Here is a 17059-nt window from a genome sequence, read left to right on the forward strand (position 1 = left end):
CACATGATTCTGTTTCCAAAATCATAATAGAAACTGATTTGGTGACAAGAAAAGTCTGTTGCAGTGCACATCAGTTCAGACTTAGAAGGGAATGCATGGTGTGAAATACAGTAGTAACCTGTGAGGCGCAAAGTGTGTGGTTAGCCACTCATGGGGCTATGCTCCCATCCACAGCCCCCTCTGGTGCAGACCCAGACAGTCACCATCACAGCTGTCTCCAACTTCTTATCTAGTGGCATCTCCACCACAGAGGTCCCCATCGTCCCGACCAAGACCTTCACCTATGAATCTTCAAAGGTAGGGGCTCCAGCACCTGCTCATCCCAGATCTATCACGGCTATATTGCATGGAGGAGGTGGCAACACGAACTGACAGTACAGCAGGTCTGGAGGATCAGGCTCCAAAATCAACATGAGGCAGCACAGCACCTTCCATTGCTGAGGTTCAGGGTCACATAATCTGACATTATTCTTAAATGTATCAATTTGGATCCTTTTTTCAGGTGGCAGTTGATGGGACTGACGAGATCAAAGATGGCACAACATCGTCCAGCTCCAGCACCTTTACCTCAGAGACTGCCAGTGGCACCACATTTACCACCACTACCACTCACATTTCAAAGGTCAGCAGTGTGTGTTTGTGTGTTTGGTATTTGGCTCTGTTACCTTTTTACTTGTCAGTTACCTTTTTTCTTCCCTCTACCAGGTAGTAAAAAGTGGATCTTCACAAACCCGTGTGGAAAAGAGAATTGTCATAACTGCAGATTCTGACATTGACCAAGCTAAGGTACAAACCCTCTGCACCTGACACAAAACAGTACTGGGCAGAACATAGGAAATCCATTTATTCATTCTTTTAAAGAATTAAATGCACATATCTGTTAAATGTGATGCTATAGCCAAGACACAGTTAGCTTAGTTTAGCATGAAGACTGTAAACAACATGTATGAGATGAGAAGTCCTTTCCTGAGATCCTTGTGTCCTGTCACCAACTGAATTCTGATAAAGGGTCGTGTCAGTTCACAAAAAAACTTCAGCGATGGATGGTCTCATGTATCCTCAGTCATGGCTCCTCCAGCACCCGCCTCAGAGCTGATATAAGAGACCTGGAACATCTTGTGTCCTCTGTCGACCGAAACGACTTCCGATCCAAAAGAGGACATAGGAGCAATGTTAAAAGACACATGAGATGTACCCAGTTACTCTTGGGGGCTATGCTAAGCTAATCTGCTTCTAGCTGTAGCTTCATAGTTAAAGGTCATAAGCAAAAGCGGTCTCAGTCTTCTCATCTAATTGCAAGTCAAAGCGCCCTGTATTTCTCAGTGCCTGACTGTCCTGTTAAATGCTGGTGATGATGAAGGTGGTGATGACTGTTTTGATGTTACCAGTTAAGACTGATACAAGTGCCCATAATGTCTGTCTTCCAGGAGAAACATGGCGGAGCATCAGCATTGTAACTGAAACACAACCTTCATTCATTCCTGTACCTCTTCACTTCTGACATCCCTTCGTACGAGTGCAGCGCTCAACACACACCAGCCCTGTGTATACACACACACACACACACACACACATATATATATATATATATATATATACACATATGTCATACATCTGCACCTAAAGTTATTGATAACAGAGTTGATCTTTTTTTTCTGTAGTTGAGCTGTCTAGATTAGAGGAGGGCTGCACAGTGTGTGAGTTTTCTATAAATGCTTACAGTATATCATCCTGGTTTTCTAAAGGTTTAATGAATACACATTTATTGGTTTAAATGCTATATTTTCAGTTGAGTGATCTGTTATGTTTGCTTTTAAAGACTTTTATTTTCCTAGTGGTTTTTACAAATGTTAATTTTATTAAAAATGCACCTTTTCCATTCTAGTTTAGACAGTGTTATCAGCCTTTATTCCCTTGGTGCTGCTTGGGGAAGGTTAAGATTACATTCAAGGGAACTCTTTGTTGTTTACTTCTCTGGTTAATTCAGGAGAGGTATTATGTGAAATGAAATTGCATACCTCACATCAATATGTGAACAAAGATCTGTGCTCAGATTCGGACAGTTTTGTTTGGCTTTGTTCACTGCTCAGGTACAAAAACAAAAACCTAAAACATTTCTTTTCCAACCAGCCAAGAACCAGTAGCCTACACGTTATTGTAAAGTTTGAATTAAAAATTTATCTATTTTGAAATACTACTCTATTTTATAGAATTAATGCTTTTATAGTATTTGTACAAATTGGAAGTTTTTAAGTTATTCATACCCATCTGCTGATCAAATTTAGCTCTTTACGCAGTTTTTAAGTCTGTGTGGGAGCTGCTTATTGTCTTGCATGACACCTTGAATCATTCTTACTTGTTTCCTCTTGTAGTCCACCAAGTTTATCAGACCATTCACAAGTTACATATAACAACGGAGTGCTTCCTTCTGCCCTATGTTTTGTTCAGTAGCAAAGAAGTCATAATTGCTTTCAATATGTAAGTTTTACAAGCTTTGTTTGGTCTGTTTATCTCAGGTTTTGGTATTCGTTGTAAGACTACAGACCTCCACATGATTGTATGAGGAAAGTCCATATATGTATATCCACCCCTAATTTAAATGTACCTTTATGTTCAGCCAGGTGAGGTGTGTGAATTTAAAAAGGTTGTCTCAGTAACCACATGTTTAAGTGGTGAAGGCAGCTGCCCCACTACATGTGGCTTTTCTCTCATAGGAACACAAGTTGTCTTTTTTTACATGTTCTACTATACAGTAATTTATTTGTAAAGTAGGAACCCTTTGATGTGATTTGATGTACTATGGTGTTTCAGTACAAGTTGATGTCCAGGCTTCCATTAGAGATGTAACAATGTTGACTATTGCATTCATTAGAAACCACGTCTGTAAAGCCTTTAGCCATATAGTCTAAGTAGATTGCTCTTACCAGCTATATTTCATAGAGGAAAAGCCACTTCAAATATATGAATATATGAATCCCTTTTAGATAGTGTTTGTTAGCAAACCTTCCTTTTAACCTAAAAAAAAGCCATTGGTATTGTAGCTACATGGACGACGACAGCAACCTCTCCATGAAGAACAAAATAGTTTTTAGACGGTGGAAAACATTGCTTTGTGACTTGTCTTTTTATGAAAAAATAAAATGTGCATTATTTTGCATTTTGGTGGTCTGCCTGTATGTGAAACATACAACTTCAAGTATAAAAGAGATCTTTGTAAGAAATAAATATTTAATGGCATTCACTTGTTCCATAACAGATGTTCAATCTACACAAAACTCTTGAGAGGAAAGAATGTCACTTCTGGCTAGAGCACAAAACCATAATGTAAACATGATTAAAGTTCAAATACAGAAATATCAGCAGTACGTTAGTTGTCTGCAGAAACATAGCCAAAGAAAATCAAGTGTAATAATGAAAACGAAATGAAGAATAGGTCCATTTTAAGGTAAGGTCTTAACTTTCTGCCTCTAACTTGGTATCGTTTCCTAAAAATAGCTGAACGCATTTACAGATATTGCTGTTTTCAAATTAAAATCCCACATCTTAAGAAAAAATATTCAGCATCCATTCTACAGCACAACTTAATATGATCTGATGAAATATAATGTTAACTTTGATTAAGGACTGCATCCCTAGGGCAAACCTATCAGGGGCTGGTGACAAGACTTCAGGTTACATTCAATCACCTGCAATTAAGCCATAAAGTACGCTGGAGCCTTCACCATTACTGTGTTAAAGCCACTTTTCTGTGTAAAAAAAACAAACAATGTGAAATGATGGTTTGATATTGAGAATAAACACTGTATTAGGAGACTGACACTTTGGGAATAGCATGTTAAGCACAGACTAAACTAACTTGCTGAGCTGCAAGTGTTTTGCTAAATGAGAGATGATGGCTGAATCAAAGTGTTGGTGAGAACTGTACAGGCATTTATTGGGAATTCATAATCCAATGATTCAAACAAGTAGTAAACAACAAAGTCTTTGAGTCCAGGGTCTTCATCAAAGTTGAGTTCTAGCGAATTGACTTGACTGGGCTCTTGAAACTTGATGCAGCCTGAAGTTGGAGTTGATAGGCCATGGGGTGAATTTTGAAACCATAGAGCCTAAAAAAGAAAGGGGGGAAAATTCACTCATGTAGACTGCCTTTCTGTACTTAGTTGCTTTTGAAATTTGGTGCCACGGGACAACTTTTGCTCAGTGCCAACAAAATTAATAAAAATGCACCAAGGAACACATGATGCCAAACCCTACTGAGGTCACCTTTTGGTCCCCTGTCACTGCTTTACCCTGATGAAGTATTTCATGTGTTAATTAATCCTAGTCAACATTATTGCTAAGAATAAATACCAAGTCAGAAGGTGTCAAACAAACCTCGGCACAAACTGGTTGGCTGGTCGCTTTGGACGATACTCTGGGTGCACCATGAACAGCATGTGGGGGAACCCTGTTCCAAAATAGGCTCCATCTGTGTGGTGGTGTCTAGAGGATTTAGGGGTGTATACGTCCATGCATTTTGGGCAGTAAAGCTTCACCATAGCTTCTCCTGGGATATCTGACAAACCTACATCAGACAACACAGATGATATTTAAGTATGTCTTACAGCCAATGACAAAGGATTAAAGGTGCAGCATGATTCTTGCATAAGGGAGAATATGTTTAATGTGAAGGTACACAAAAGTGAGACTTACCAATAGGAAGCATTGGCTGATTCTCACAATAGACTCGAGGGCAATAACCAAAGTCCCCTTGTTGATATTTTTCCAACTATGAAGAACAATAAATTTAGAAATCACCGCTTATTTTTTCCACACTACCAATGTACAATGTAAGTAGCATCCTACCATCTGCGCAATGCCTCTGTTTGTGAGGATGTAACGTGCATGTATAAGCCCATAGAGCATCTCTGCTGCCTGCTCTATCAGGTCACTCTGGTTGGGGTTATCTTCGAGTTCTTCATCTGTAAAATTAAAGTGAATTAGGTTCGGTTTAAGCCTTGATTCTGCTTTGTTTAACTTCATATTTGCTACCTTGATATTCTCACCTGGCTCCAGGTCAAGAATCATGTCCAGAGCCTGGCGGTAGTGAGGCACCTGCTCATTCAAACCTGTCAGGTTAAACTTGTCCTGGATGTAGTCCTCATCAACCTGTAACACAGCAGCAGACCACAACAAATGGCTATTAATTGCTTTTGCAGCAGCACATTGCTACAGCACTCTGTAGTGGAAGTATTACCTAAGATCTTAATAAGATTACAATTGGATAAGATTAAGGTTGGATGCTACCAACAAAGAAAAAGGGAGTTCAAATTAGAACTGGATTGTATGAGTGATAACACCTATCAGACAAACCAGTGTTACACACAGATACCAAAATGACCACGCAACTGCAAATAGTTTTGTTTATTTCTCCCTAAGGAGCTTTTTGAGTGAAAAGGCCTCATGTGGAACAGACAGCTCTCAGCTGCAAGTCTTAATGTACGGAGTGAATAGGTTTGTGCTGGAGGTGTCAGTGAGCGTTCCGCAGCCCGAAGAGCTGTCTGGAAATGTAAATTAGCGGTACATGTATGTCAAGGTTCCAATAGTTCATACCGACTTAAAAGTAAAAATAACCCGGGGTACTGACCTCACAGAAGAACTCATTCCCTCTCAGTCCACAAAACCAGGATATCCAGGACACCTCCTCGGAGCTGCTCATTTTCCTGACAAATCATAACAGAGCTGCAGTGGACCAGGTTTTATTTTAAACCCACACTGTTTGTCTAACAACTAAAACCTAGCTAATTCTGGGGAGGTAACGTTAAACTCTACAACGCATTTTATTCCACCATAAATGCAACAAACTGAAGCCGCTATTTGAGGTACTTAAGGTAAATGTGTGATTTTATTGTAGCCCCTATAATCTTCAATTCACGTCTCTAATGTACTACCTACTATCGGTTCTGTACCGGAAACAAATTCCTTGTGTGTAACATACTTGGCCAACAAAGGTGATTATCCTTATCTTACATTAGCTCTTCGGTTAGCTAACGTTGCATGCTGGCTAGATTGCTAGCGTTCATTAGCGTTAACACGTATAGCTAGTTAGCACAAATAGTGCCGAAACTAATTAATATGTATTTAGAGGAACTGTCTCCTTAATATATACGATGGATTATAGAAAGTCCATTTTACTCACCTTTCTGTATATTAACACATTAACTTGTAAGCTTGGCTAATTTGTCTTCGCTTCCTGGGTGACAATTAGTTCTTCCGGTCATCCAGATTTTTCAAAATAAAGAGGAAGTGTGCATTAATGTTCCCATTTTAGAAAGAAATTTCATAAACACTAACTTTTAGTGAATTTACAACAAAACTACATTAATTTAGAATTTGTGATTGATTGATTGATTGTGTAGGTGTTTATTTAAATATGTTATATATTAATGGTTTTGTTTTGTTTTTTACCTTTGATCTAGATAAAATTACTATTAATTCGTCATGAGGTGATGCTTTGCATTTGACTAAGTACCTGAAGCAGCAGCATACAGAGTAGCCTCAGTACTCTATGCTACTGTAACATTTATAAATAATTTAATTGCCTGTAATGTGGAAATCCTTACTGTGGTCATAATCACAAGACAATGCCCAAACATTTTTTTATACATTTACTTCAAATTACTAAAAATGACTTCATCCAAATGACACATTTTACAATATGATTAACGAACCTTAAACTGATTAGGCATTGTTTAAATCCATAAAAAGTCATAATGCCACATTGCTAGCTGGGATGGCATGCTTCATCAGGGCAGGTCTGAAAGGGTTTTGCGACGAGGTGGTCCAGCATCTTTCTGCTCTTGTTCCTTTCCCATGCCTTCAAACATCAAGATCCTTAAATAAGAAAAACACATGTCAGCTGTTTTACAAGACATTACTCCAGATTTTAGACAAATTCAGACATTACAATTTCTTTTAAATAAACAATGATCACACTTATTAGGAATTTATTTTTGGTACATAAAGTCAGTAGTTGTAGTCAGGAATTTTGTTGATCAGATTCTAAATATTGAGACTGAACCAAAAGTTGATTAAAGCCTCTGAATTTCTCAGTATTTCAGACTCACAGTTTTAGTATTGCATTTCGTTTTCCCAGCATCATATTCAGGAAGTCTTTGTAGCTGATAATTTCACTCGATGCATCTCCAACCACCTCTGACATGATCTTTTTCAGCTCTAAATGTGTCTTGGCCAATCCAAGTTTTTCCAGCATTTGTTTTAACCCCATCATATCTGTAAAGTTGATAGTTTAAAGAAAGTAAATAAGTGCTCATATCCAATAATCTATGAAGAGATTTTTGTTATGAATTTCTACTGACAGCAGCAGTTTCTCAGTGCAGAGCTCTAAAAATATTTCAGAGCTATAAGAGCAGTGCAGTTTTACCTATATCTCCTTTGTCATTGAGGTCAAACTCCATGTATTTCTCTACAATACAAGCAAATATAATCTTATTCCAAAAGTCATGGCATTGCACTAAATAATAAAACAGGTCACAGAGAAGTCATGGTTAGCCTTTCATTGCTCACTTTTAAACATTTCGAGCTTTAAAGCAAGGTCTTCCTCATCTGCATACTGAGGGTCTGAGAGAAAAGCCTAGGGGCGTGATAAAGAAATGATAAATAAATCAGCCATATTATTAGTATCACACTGGTGTTATGATAACTCTATTGTAACCTGATGACTTTGCCTAAAGATGTCAATTATCAGATCAACTCACCTGATTGATAGAGTCTAGTTTTTCTTCTTGTTGAGACTTGAGAAGCCCAAATGCTTTACCCCCTGTGCGAAGGCAACGGCCAGTACACAGAGTATTACAGATCAATTTCATTAACAACACTGGTTAAATTAGTTGTAAGACAATATGAAAATAGAAAAATGTCAAACAGACATAGGAGAAAAGAAGCAATCTAACCTTGAACACGGTCCATTTCTGTGCACAGGAGCTGTTAAACCTCCACTCAGTGTAAGAAGTTGTGTTAGTGTTTCTCTAAATCGAGCCACATGAGGAAGTGTGAAGTTTCAGTTAGCATTGGTGAGGTTCCGCTATGGTATTTAAAACTCCAGCAAATAGAGGTCAACTGAAGGAGGCAAATCATAATTTTCACTGAAGTCTGAATTTCACCAGATAAGGGCAGGAAAAATCACACTTGTATTGCTCAATAAGAGAGGTTTGCATATAGGAGATCTGCTGTATAATAGCCAAGATTGGCTCATTCAACTTCATAAACCCTTACAGAGTCTATGTGGAAAAAGTGGTGTATCTTTATCAGCTCAAAAATGTGTAGGCATGTTAAATACGGAAGGAAGAATTATGCAACAAGCAGAACTGTGTCTTTTGGAAACAGACAAATACACTGTTACTCTGCAGAAGTCTTTTGGTCATGAAGTATGTTTAAACAAACATTGCAAATCTATCTATAGAAATCTCACAGAGAATAATGTTCACTTTTTCAGTAGTGCCCCAGTCACACTCACACAGTTACACACATTCACACCTGTATGCTTCCCAGTACAACCAGTCTGACCTTCTGGCCAATGAGCAGCTCCACTGGGTCACATGGGAGTTAGATGCCTTGCTCAAGGGCACCTCAGTGGTAGAAGTGAGGGATGAGAAAGGCTACTCAATTGTAATCCCCACTTGCATTTAAATGTGAGCACAATAAATAACATGAGGACTTCCTGTATTCATACTGTCTGTGCAGTGGTCACCTTCATGTAATGCTTTGTTTTTTCCTTTTGGTGGCACTATTAGCCACATAAACAAGTAGAAAAAGCATGTCTCTGTGAAGGTAGTTTCAAGTTGAGACTTCTAGAGAACTGAAAATAGGTGTAGACAAAAAAATGTGACAAGACAAGTCATTTGCCTCTGTACTCGCTATATTGCACAGAAAATGGCACATTTGTATCCACAGGTTCTGTTAGCTCTGTTAATAGTCATATCAGAATGCAGAGGTGAGTAGGTCACCGGATCATTTCTTATTTAATTTGAATTACTGAATGTCATAAATGTATTTTACACTTTTACAGTCAGTAACATTTTGGTATATACCAACTGTGACTGTACAGTTATACACAAAATACCTGCTTAGTATGTGATGCAATCTTGATTTATTAGCCTTACAGTTCAAATGCTTTAGTGTGCACTAGCTAAACAGCAAACACAATGCACAGTGTGTGTTTTGTACACTGTTTATAATTTTTTTTTGTCATTATTTTGAAGGCAACTCTCCAGAGAGTGTATCTGCTTCTCAAGAAGAAGATGCAGTTCTCCGTTGTTTTAATTCTACTGAAATCGATCCAAATAGCTGCTACAGAGTCAGATTGATAAAATATGCTACAGATGGTACTGAGGAGAAGGTTATCTTTGCCTGGCCTAAAAAACTCCAGAATGGTAATCATGTAAAATGGGGAGTTGATGAGGATGGAAAGATGTGTCTCTCTATGACAAAGCCACAAAAATGTGATGAAGGACTGTATGGCTGTGAAATCTATCAAGGATGGGACTGTACTGTGGTACATAATATATCTTTGAAAGTCAAAGGTAAGATGACACATTTTCTTGTCCTTATTGTACAAATTAATCTGGCTCATGTATCACATCATTTTTAATCCCCTGCCTTTCAGATTGCAAAACCATCCAAGGAGTGAAGGCAGCACCTGGCACCTTAGTTGAACTGAACTGCCCAGTGCAGATAATGGCAGCACAAAACATCTCCTGGGCAATGCTGAAAGGAGGCAACCCTGTGTCTATCACCTCTACAATGTTTAAAATGAATGACACGTTACTGGCCATCCATTCAGTGAATGTCAGTGACAGCGGCTGGTACAGATGTATGTACATGCTCGAGCAAACTCAGCACTGCTTTGACATCAATCTACTTGTCCAAGTTGATTGTAACTGTGTGTGTGTGTATATGTGTGTGTATATATATATAACTGTTATGTTCTTTTCCTATTTCTGTAAAGTGGAAAGTGTCAAACCCACCACTACCGGAACACAAACTCAGCAAGGTGTGTTTATTTTTAATATTTTCTGTATTTGTTCAGTTGCATCAGTAATCTGTTAATAGGGGTGTTTCTTAAATTTGCTTTCTGTCTTCCTCAGTGCTGACAACCACTGAGAATGTAGTGGGACCCAGTGGCGCATTTATCACAACTGTGGTCTCGGTCGTTTTGGGGACTCTAATAGTCGCTGTGCTTACAGGACTGTTCATTTACTGCAGATGTAACACACACAGAGTCAGGCAGCAAACCCAGAGGGACCCAGCAGGTTTGTCTTGAAGCTTTTTCAGTTATGATACTAACCTAGTGTGGTGAATTATAGCCCCATATTTTCTGGTTATTAATCAGGTGTTGTGCAGTTGTTTGATGGTTACGAGACTGTGGATGGTGTACTATCAGAGGGTGAGCACTATGTTATTCTCTCATTACTTCTTTTAGTCCAGCCAGGATTCACCACTGCACTGACAACTTTTTAATCTTCATCTCACAGATTTTTTAACTCGCAGAAACAATACCCTGTACCAAGATGATGGCAGCATTAGTACTTGTAAGTAAAGCAACGATTATGAAATTAACTATTATAAAATCATACATTAATTCTCACCATATTGAAATAGCCAATTCATATTTTCTCTTCTTTTTTACAGTCAGATATTAGTATTTTTAGACCAATCAAGACAAAGAAGATGATTTTCCATGTGAAATAAAACTACTTTACTGTCTCCTCTGGATTTCCTGCTTATGTTTATGCATTATGCAAAAATATGTGACATCTACTAAACTGTTAAGTGTTTGTCTTGAGAGAAAGCATGACTGTGGCCTTATTACTCAGTTTGTATTCACATATCTAATCAGCTCTATTATTTTAAATTAAACAGACATTGTTAACAGATGTGTTAATTGATCATAAGATGTAGTCATATGCCTGATTTATTTGTCTGTCTGTTACAAGATTTAAAAAATACATGAATAAAAAATATTCTCTTTTAAAAACTGACTGTGGAGAACCAATTTTGTAGGCCTATTGGTGTTTAAAATGAAGGTTAAAATGGAAACAGAATATTTTTTATTTAGTTCTAGTTAACAGCAGGCATTGGAATAAGTCATAGAAACTGGTTTGTGGCAGTAGTTGTTGCAGGTGTAGTTCCTCATTATTTACATTATATACATCATAAATGACCTCATAAACATGAGTGTGAAGAGCTGAAGAATACGAGAGTCACTAATTAATGATAGCTTGTTCTCAGTCTTGACATTGCTGTTAAACCGCTCATCCGTGTAATACTTGCAGATTTTTTCAGAGTTCTTATAAAAATTTATTTCAGGGTCAAAGTCTTCGTCCGGTTCGTGATAATGACTTTAGGAATTTCCAGTAGTGTTCAGTTCCAGCTCCAGTCCCTCAAAATCTATTAACTTCTGTAACAATCCACTTGCCTCATTCACTACATTGGTCATACTTGTTGTTGATAGTTTCCACACTCATCTGCCGTTGCAGATATCAATATATCTGCGTGACTCTTCAGACATGAGAGGGTCCAGTGACCTCTTCATCTCTCTGTCCTGGCATCCTGGGCGAGCTGGTTCTAGGTCCTGGGACCTGGTTCCGAGGTCTGGTCACTAGTCGATCATACCTCAGGAACGCGATGTCTCCCCTCGCCCTGGCCTCCTTTAACTTCGGCATCAATTCCCTTCTTTTCATCCTCACATACTCGGTGTAATCTTCATTTATGTAAATGTTAGATCCTCTGAGCTTCTTCTATATCAGCCCGACAAGGTAAAACATTTCACAGTTATTATTTTAACACCATTATTTTGGTTTCTAGTGTGTTTCCTCTTACCATTCTGATACTCGACCGTTCATTTCCTGCAGAGAGGTAGGAAAACATGAGTCATTCATGTCATGTTTCATATTTTTTGAGGCTGTTAAAACATTATTATAATATTGCTGTAGTTTGATCATGTTGTTCCTTAACCAGATGCAGTATCTGTATCCTGGTTGCACTTCCTCTTCATGTACACATAGAGAGTCCTGTAGCAGCTAAAAATATCAGGAGGCTTAGAAGAAACCATGCAGCTGTTAAAAATTAAAATTAAATTATTATAATTTTCCCAGAGTTTACTCAGAAACGTGTGCACTTATTCTTATGTATGGGTTTTATTCAGATGAAAAGGCAATAGCATGATGCATGCGTAACAGAGAGCCACTAAACCAGTCTGCTTGCTGTTTTGGCTATTTCCATACCAAGCTAAATTGAAGTCTTCTTTTTTTTTTTCTTTTTTTTTTTTATTCTTCAGTGCAGATAAGGTCATGAGTCAGATCATCTCCTCCAGGCCCACGCTCTAGAGTAATTGTGAAGACAAACACGAGAAAAGATGTTTGAATGGCAGTGATGCACAATTCCAGCCCTGTTTTGGCACACAGAGTGTTTATGTTTACAGTCACCACTGAGGATGTTTCTACTGTTTTTATTGTAAGCATTCAGATTTTTATACTGAATCTTCTACATACAGTACCTGAACATTTTGCAAGTGAGATCATAGTGCATTAATTTATTAAGCCTTATCCCGAAATAAATATATACCAGCTTAAAAAGAGAACTGTTTGTTTTTTTGTTTTGTTTTTTATAATTGTGACTGGAGTCCAGTTTTCGCCCATGTAAGAGAAAGAAGACGAAGTCCAAGCAGTGAATAGCAAAACAAAACAACAAAATCATCTCTCAGAGGACATCTTCTTGCAGATTATTTTTCTTATTGCAAAATACTCTGATAGCTTAAGTCTCCAAAAAACAAATTTTCAGGAAATGGTATTGTGGCGACTCATTCTGATTTTAAGACCAGCCCCTCGAGATGAACCAGTGCTCATTTATTAACCTTACAATTCTGTACAAACTGTGGCCACTATACAGATTAATGCATCGGGTGTTCTGTGTACTGTGTATTTTTATTACATATTTTCACCAGGTTGTCACATGTGCATGTAATATAGCTCCTAGTGAACCCCTTTTATTGCTGCTATCTATCATGACATTACTAATAATGATTAAAATGCAAACACTTGTACAAGCTGCACCTCTAACCCAGTGATCAGCAGTGATAAGCTGCAGGTCTACTGAACATTTTATACAGAAGGGAAGTCATTTCATTTTCACCAACAAGTGCAAGCACTTATTTCTGACAGCCTCTATGACAGATATTGTTATTGCTGCAGTATTACTAATAGTTGACCAGTTCCAGTTTGCAGTACAAAGATCAGGTTTTGATTCCTCATGAACAGTGTTCCTTTTCTTTTTTATGCTTCCCTTCTGACAGCCCCCAAGTTTCAGGGTTTTTGTCCTGGGCTTCTGTGCTAACAATAGAGTTTGCTTTGCCTCACCACAGATTTTTGATAAATACCTGGGTTTAGACGTTATTTGGCAATGACCAAATAAGCAGCTGGTATAAAGTCAGTGTTATGACCTGTTAACAGACTCTTCTAATACAAAGAAAAAGAAAGAAGTCTTGATGATAAACATACACTTGAAGGTTCTGTAATTATGTTTACATGTAAAAGTTTTTAAAAATCATTCATGTGCATGCAGATTGTGTAAGCAGTGAATCCTGTGTAGTTCAGGGATTAGTCATTGGTCTTGGACTCGCTATAACTGTGTAGGGCTTGACCTTGAGCACGACACTAGCAACTCCTCTCAGGTCAGGCAGAGAGGCCTCACTCTCAGGAGGAATGAACTGGAAATCTCTCAGCAAGTATGCAGTAAACAAAAATAGCTCCATTTTAGCTACAGACTCTCCCAGACAGAGCCGAGCCCCCCCTCCGAAAGGGATCAGGGCATGGGTCGAACCTCCTCCTCCTTCCAGAAAGCGCTCTGAAAGAAAGAGAGTTGCAGAGTAATGTCTTTATTTGAGATCTGCTAAACCAAGAAAAAGGAATGCACTTAACCCAGGAGTTAGAGCAGTACCTGGTCTGAAACTGTATGGGTCACTCCAAACTGCAGGGTCATGGTGAGCTCCAAAGAGATTAGGAATGATAACAGTATCCTTCGGAATGAAGTAACCTGCAACACTAAACATGCATGGGGATTATACATTTAACCTCTAAATATCCAAAGCAGAGCAAGACAAATGTAGTGTACATCCATACCAGTGGTCTTTGTGTATGCCATATATCATATAGCAACATGCTTGAGTCATTATATAGTGCTTTTGTTATAGATCTGGAGCCAGATACAGATTAAAAATCTCAGATGACCTGCTGTTTCTGATGGCTCTGTGTGGCACTGCTAGTGGGGCGACTGGTCTGAGTCTGAGCATCTCGCTAATCAAAGAGCACAGGAAAGGAAGCCTGTGTTTGTCACTGTACTTGGGGTATCGTCCCTCTAGTACGGTGCACAGTTCCTCATACACTCTGGTCTGCACCTAAAGAGATGAGAGGAATAATCAGATGAAGGCCAGGGTGTGCATATGTTGTCTGTTGTTCAAGATAGTTTTGTAAAAGTGCCTCTGGTCTGTGCAAAAGGAAGGCCACAGTCCAGCTCAGCCAGGCTGCGGTGGTCTCGGTTGCTCCGATGAGCAGGTCCACAGTGGCCATGTGAACATGAGTCTCTGTAAGGAGCTAGAGACAAGCGCACAAGGACATGTCGTTTAGTGCATAGTACTAATTTAAAATTCCCGATTCAGCATTAATTGAAGTTAGATTAAGGTTTGATTCTGTTAAATCGGGGAAAATATGTGAAACACATCCAGATCCAATTCATACTCTGCTTCCACTTTTATCTCCCCTGTTGTTCATTGTTATTCGTACGCACCACCCCATGCTCTGTGTTGTGCTGTTTGTCAAGGCCCTGTAAAAGGGATCCTGTGATGGTGTCCTTGTTTTCTTTGGCTTGTGACTGCACAGATAACAAAGTGATATATTATTTTAAAAAATGACCATAACAGAGCAGGGATTCAGCAGCTATTCTGAATATATCCTAAAAGAAAATTAACAGTAACACATTTTCCAAACTTTAAATCTTTGGCACTTTTTTTTACGAACCTTGTAACGACTGAGATGGTTTTTGATCATCTCATCTCTCTTGGCCACCTCTTTCAAGAGACGGGAAAACACAGGATTGGGCAATTTCTTTGAGAGAACAGATGATAGAATTGTGAAATCACATTCAAAAGATGTTTATTAATTTATTGTTAGTTTATCTTGTGCACTACACTTAAACCAAGATGAGCCCCACAGAGCAACAATCTCATTCAAACAGCTGTGCAACTGCTGCAGCTCTGAAGAACTCTTGTTGTACTAGAGAACACAGAGCTGCATGTTTTAATACATCCTACAGATGAAACACTGTGTCCAGTAATTGAAAAGCATATTACACATATCCATTTTGTATGTAGCACAAGCCGTCAAAGAGGGCAACATACATAGCAGCCTTGCCCGGTCATGAAAAGCACACTTTATTATCCATCTCTGATATTCTTGTTATTTACTCAGTGGTACAAACTGAGCTGTGGCAGGAAAGTTACTCACTTCTTTTCCCAAGGCCAAAGTGGTGATGACATTACTGGTTGCCACTGTGAAATCCTCTGCAAGGTCTACAGCACTGCCCTGATAGCCAATCAGAACCTAAACAGTGAACAAGCCATGTGTTATCTTTTCGTTCTTGCTAAATCTCTGCTATCACATTACAGTACTTGCTCTTATAGTTTTTAGATAAGACACTGTATCTGCTAGTGTACAATCTGGTCCTCTAATTTTCTGTACCTTTCGCAGATGCAGCGCCTGTCTCTCAATCAAGTTGTGCAAGGACTGTCGGCAGCAACGCTGCAAAGCGCTGTGGACCGCACGTCGTTGTGCTCTCCACTCCTTGTTATAGTCTCCCAGAGAGATGGAGCACCCCCCTCCTGACACAATATCAGCTGATACAAGTCGGTCAGTAGAGGTTATAAGGGCATATCTTAATTTTTATTTTATTAATGACATTAATAATTAATACTGTCAATGATATTTTTTTTACCTGTGTATGAAAGTGGTCTTCCAGCAAAGTCAGACCATTTCTTTACCAGTGCTTCTCTTATGACTTCACTGCTATTCAGTATAACCATAGCTGGGAAAAAAAAGAGCACAACAGGTTTTTGTTGTGGTGCTCATCTGAATTGCACTGTCCACAATAATAACACTTTCCTCCGTGTTGATTTGCCTGTTATATGTGAGCATAGCATCATATAGTAAAACTGAGTAAAAATCAATAAATCTTAATGTTTACTTGTGTTTCCACATTTAAGCCTGTAAATGGCTCCATAGCGTTGTGCCAGATTGGTCAGGTGAATTGGCAGATGATCATGTGTCAGCTCCATCATGTTGCCTATGAGGAAGAAGCTGGGAGGACCCGGGAGGGAAGGAGAAGTTGAGCGGGGAAGAAACCGAGAGAGACAGTGCAGGAGTGCAGATTGAATTCCTAGAATGAATTAGAAAAGACTGGTAAGGTAAGACACAAAGAATATTGTGATTATTATATAAATCTCTTAGATTAATCACCAGTGTGACCCGTGTTCTAGTTGTCTGTGGGTGGAATAACTTCATAAATCATACAATAAATAACTAACTGTACAGCTAGCACGGTCAAATATACGTACATACAAAGACATACGTACGTACCTGCAGACTTACTTTGCTTGTGACCTCCCTGTCCATGTGTGTCTCTGTGATCAGAAATGCAACTCAGTACCAGCAAAAGCAGCACAACTAGAATGACAGCTCCCACAGTGACCACTGATATTTCTATTGCCATCTTGTCTTCTTCTTAGTGTCCCATTTCAGAAGCTCATCATTTCCCTGCTTGTCCTCTTTATAGCTGTCTGATCAGTCATTGGTCCAATATGATGTTGGTGTTTTTACCAAGATCAAGGGCATCTAAATATTTTTTAGGTCAGGCTATCCTGTCTGTTATCCAGAGTTAGTCAGATAACGAACAAAAACTCCAACAAACCGTGTTCTTGAAAAACGTGTGGCTTTACTGGTCGTTTCTGTAA

The 17059-nt window shown here is 38.7% G+C and overlaps 5 protein-coding genes across 9 annotated transcripts in view; 2 read left to right on the plus strand and 3 right to left on the minus strand.

Moving 5' to 3' along the window:
• The window catches only part of LOC109971703 (uncharacterized), a 30623-nt gene extending 26863 nt beyond the window's left edge, over positions 1-3760 (plus strand). Inside the window, exons 31-34 of the mRNA XM_020620115.1 lie at positions 175-297; positions 503-622; positions 706-786; positions 1428-3760. Coding sequence (XP_020475771.1) covers positions 175-297; positions 503-622; positions 706-786; positions 1428-1457 — 354 coding nt within the window. The 3' untranslated portion in view covers positions 1458-3760. The remainder of the gene's footprint in view (positions 1-174; positions 298-502; positions 623-705; positions 787-1427) is intronic.
• Positions 3761-3909: 149 nt separating this feature from the next.
• Positions 3910-6277, minus strand: LOC109971676 (casein kinase II subunit beta). 2 transcript variants are annotated; one of them, XM_020620073.1, is made up of 7 exons: positions 6179-6277; positions 5627-5702; positions 5046-5148; positions 4846-4961; positions 4693-4768; positions 4375-4564; positions 3910-4106 (listed from the first exon to the last, which is right to left on the minus strand). In XM_020620073.1, exons 2-7 carry the CDS (start codon positions 5696-5698, stop codon positions 4016-4018), a joined length of 648 nt encoding a protein of 215 aa, XP_020475729.1. In that variant the 5' UTR covers positions 5699-5702; positions 6179-6277; the 3' UTR covers positions 3910-4015. The 2 variants fall into 2 exon arrangements, with proteins under 2 accessions (XP_020475729.1, XP_020475731.1); XM_020620075.1 differs by lacking the exon at positions 6179-6277 and adding an exon at positions 5978-6151.
• On the plus strand, positions 5660-10964 carry LOC109971675 (uncharacterized). Of its 4 annotated transcripts, none has more exons than XM_020620072.1 (8): positions 5660-5735; positions 9261-9581; positions 9665-9928; positions 10007-10051; positions 10146-10310; positions 10391-10444; positions 10533-10589; positions 10690-10964. In XM_020620072.1, the coding sequence occupies exons 2-8, from the start codon at positions 9470-9472 to the stop codon at positions 10698-10700; spliced, it is 708 nt and encodes a 235-aa protein (XP_020475728.1). In that variant the 5' UTR covers positions 5660-5735; positions 9261-9469; the 3' UTR covers positions 10701-10964. The 4 variants fall into 4 exon arrangements, with proteins under 4 accessions (XP_020475728.1, XP_020475726.1, XP_020475727.1 ...); XM_020620070.1 differs by having other exon boundaries at positions 5710-5870; XM_020620071.1 differs by having other exon boundaries at positions 5710-5861.
• Positions 6449-8056, minus strand: LOC109971678 (allograft inflammatory factor 1-like). Its single transcript, XM_020620077.1, has 6 exons — positions 7953-8056; positions 7758-7819; positions 7567-7633; positions 7424-7465; positions 7107-7272; positions 6449-6873 (listed from the first exon to the last, which is right to left on the minus strand). The coding sequence occupies exons 1-6, from the start codon at positions 7966-7968 to the stop codon at positions 6786-6788; spliced, it is 441 nt and encodes a 146-aa protein (XP_020475733.1). The 5' UTR covers positions 7969-8056; the 3' UTR covers positions 6449-6785.
• A 1451-nt stretch (positions 10965-12415) lies between the features above and the next one.
• cyp21a2 (cytochrome P450, family 21, subfamily A, polypeptide 2) lies at positions 12416-16833 on the minus strand. Its single transcript, XM_020620064.1, is given in 11 exon segments — positions 12416-13902; positions 13996-14099; positions 14286-14452; positions 14535-14648; positions 14842-14925; positions 15072-15326; positions 15558-15653; positions 15792-15946; positions 16045-16134; positions 16294-16485; positions 16686-16833. Coding segments are annotated over 11 exon segments (1644 nt in total). The 5' UTR covers positions 16819-16833; the 3' UTR covers positions 12416-13648.
• Between the last annotated feature and the right edge of the window lie 226 nt (positions 16834-17059).

Source organism: Monopterus albus, unplaced genomic scaffold (genome assembly GCF_001952655.1).
Source record: "Monopterus albus unplaced genomic scaffold, M_albus_1.0 scaffold232.1, whole genome shotgun sequence".
NCBI lineage: Eukaryota > Metazoa > Chordata > Actinopteri > Synbranchiformes > Synbranchidae > Monopterus > Monopterus albus.

Excerpts from the sequence above, each read along its gene's own strand:
- LOC109971676 (XM_020620073.1), bottom strand. The coding sequence starts at position 5,698 with ATGAGCAGCTCCGAGGAGGTGTCCTGGATATCCTGGTTTTGTGGACTG. Across the intron at positions 5,149-5,626 it reads GGAATGAGTTCTTCTGTGAG|GTTGATGAGGACTACATCCA; the intron begins GTCAGTACCCCG and ends GCTGTGTTACAG. Across the intron at positions 4,565-4,692 it reads TCAGCCAATGCTTCCTATTG|GTTTGTCAGATATCCCAGGA; the intron begins GTAAGTCTCACT and ends TGTCTGATGTAG.
- LOC109971678 (XM_020620077.1), bottom strand. Across the intron at positions 7,466-7,566 it reads AAAGCTCGAAATGTTTAAAA|AGAAATACATGGAGTTTGAC; the intron begins GTGAGCAATGAA and ends CTTGTATTGTAG. Across the intron at positions 6,874-7,106 it reads CGAAATGCAATACTAAAACT|GATCTTGATGTTTGAAGGCA; the intron begins GTGAGTCTGAAA and ends TTCTTATTTAAG.
- LOC109971675 (XM_020620069.1), top strand. The coding sequence starts at position 8,932 with ATGGCACATTTGTATCCACAGGTTCTGTTAGCTCTGTTAATAGTCATA. Across the intron at positions 8,993-9,260 it reads AGTCATATCAGAATGCAGAG|GCAACTCTCCAGAGAGTGTA; the intron begins GTGAGTAGGTCA and ends ATTATTTTGAAG. Across the intron at positions 9,929-10,006 it reads CATCAATCTACTTGTCCAAG|TGGAAAGTGTCAAACCCACC; the intron begins TTGATTGTAACT and ends ATTTCTGTAAAG.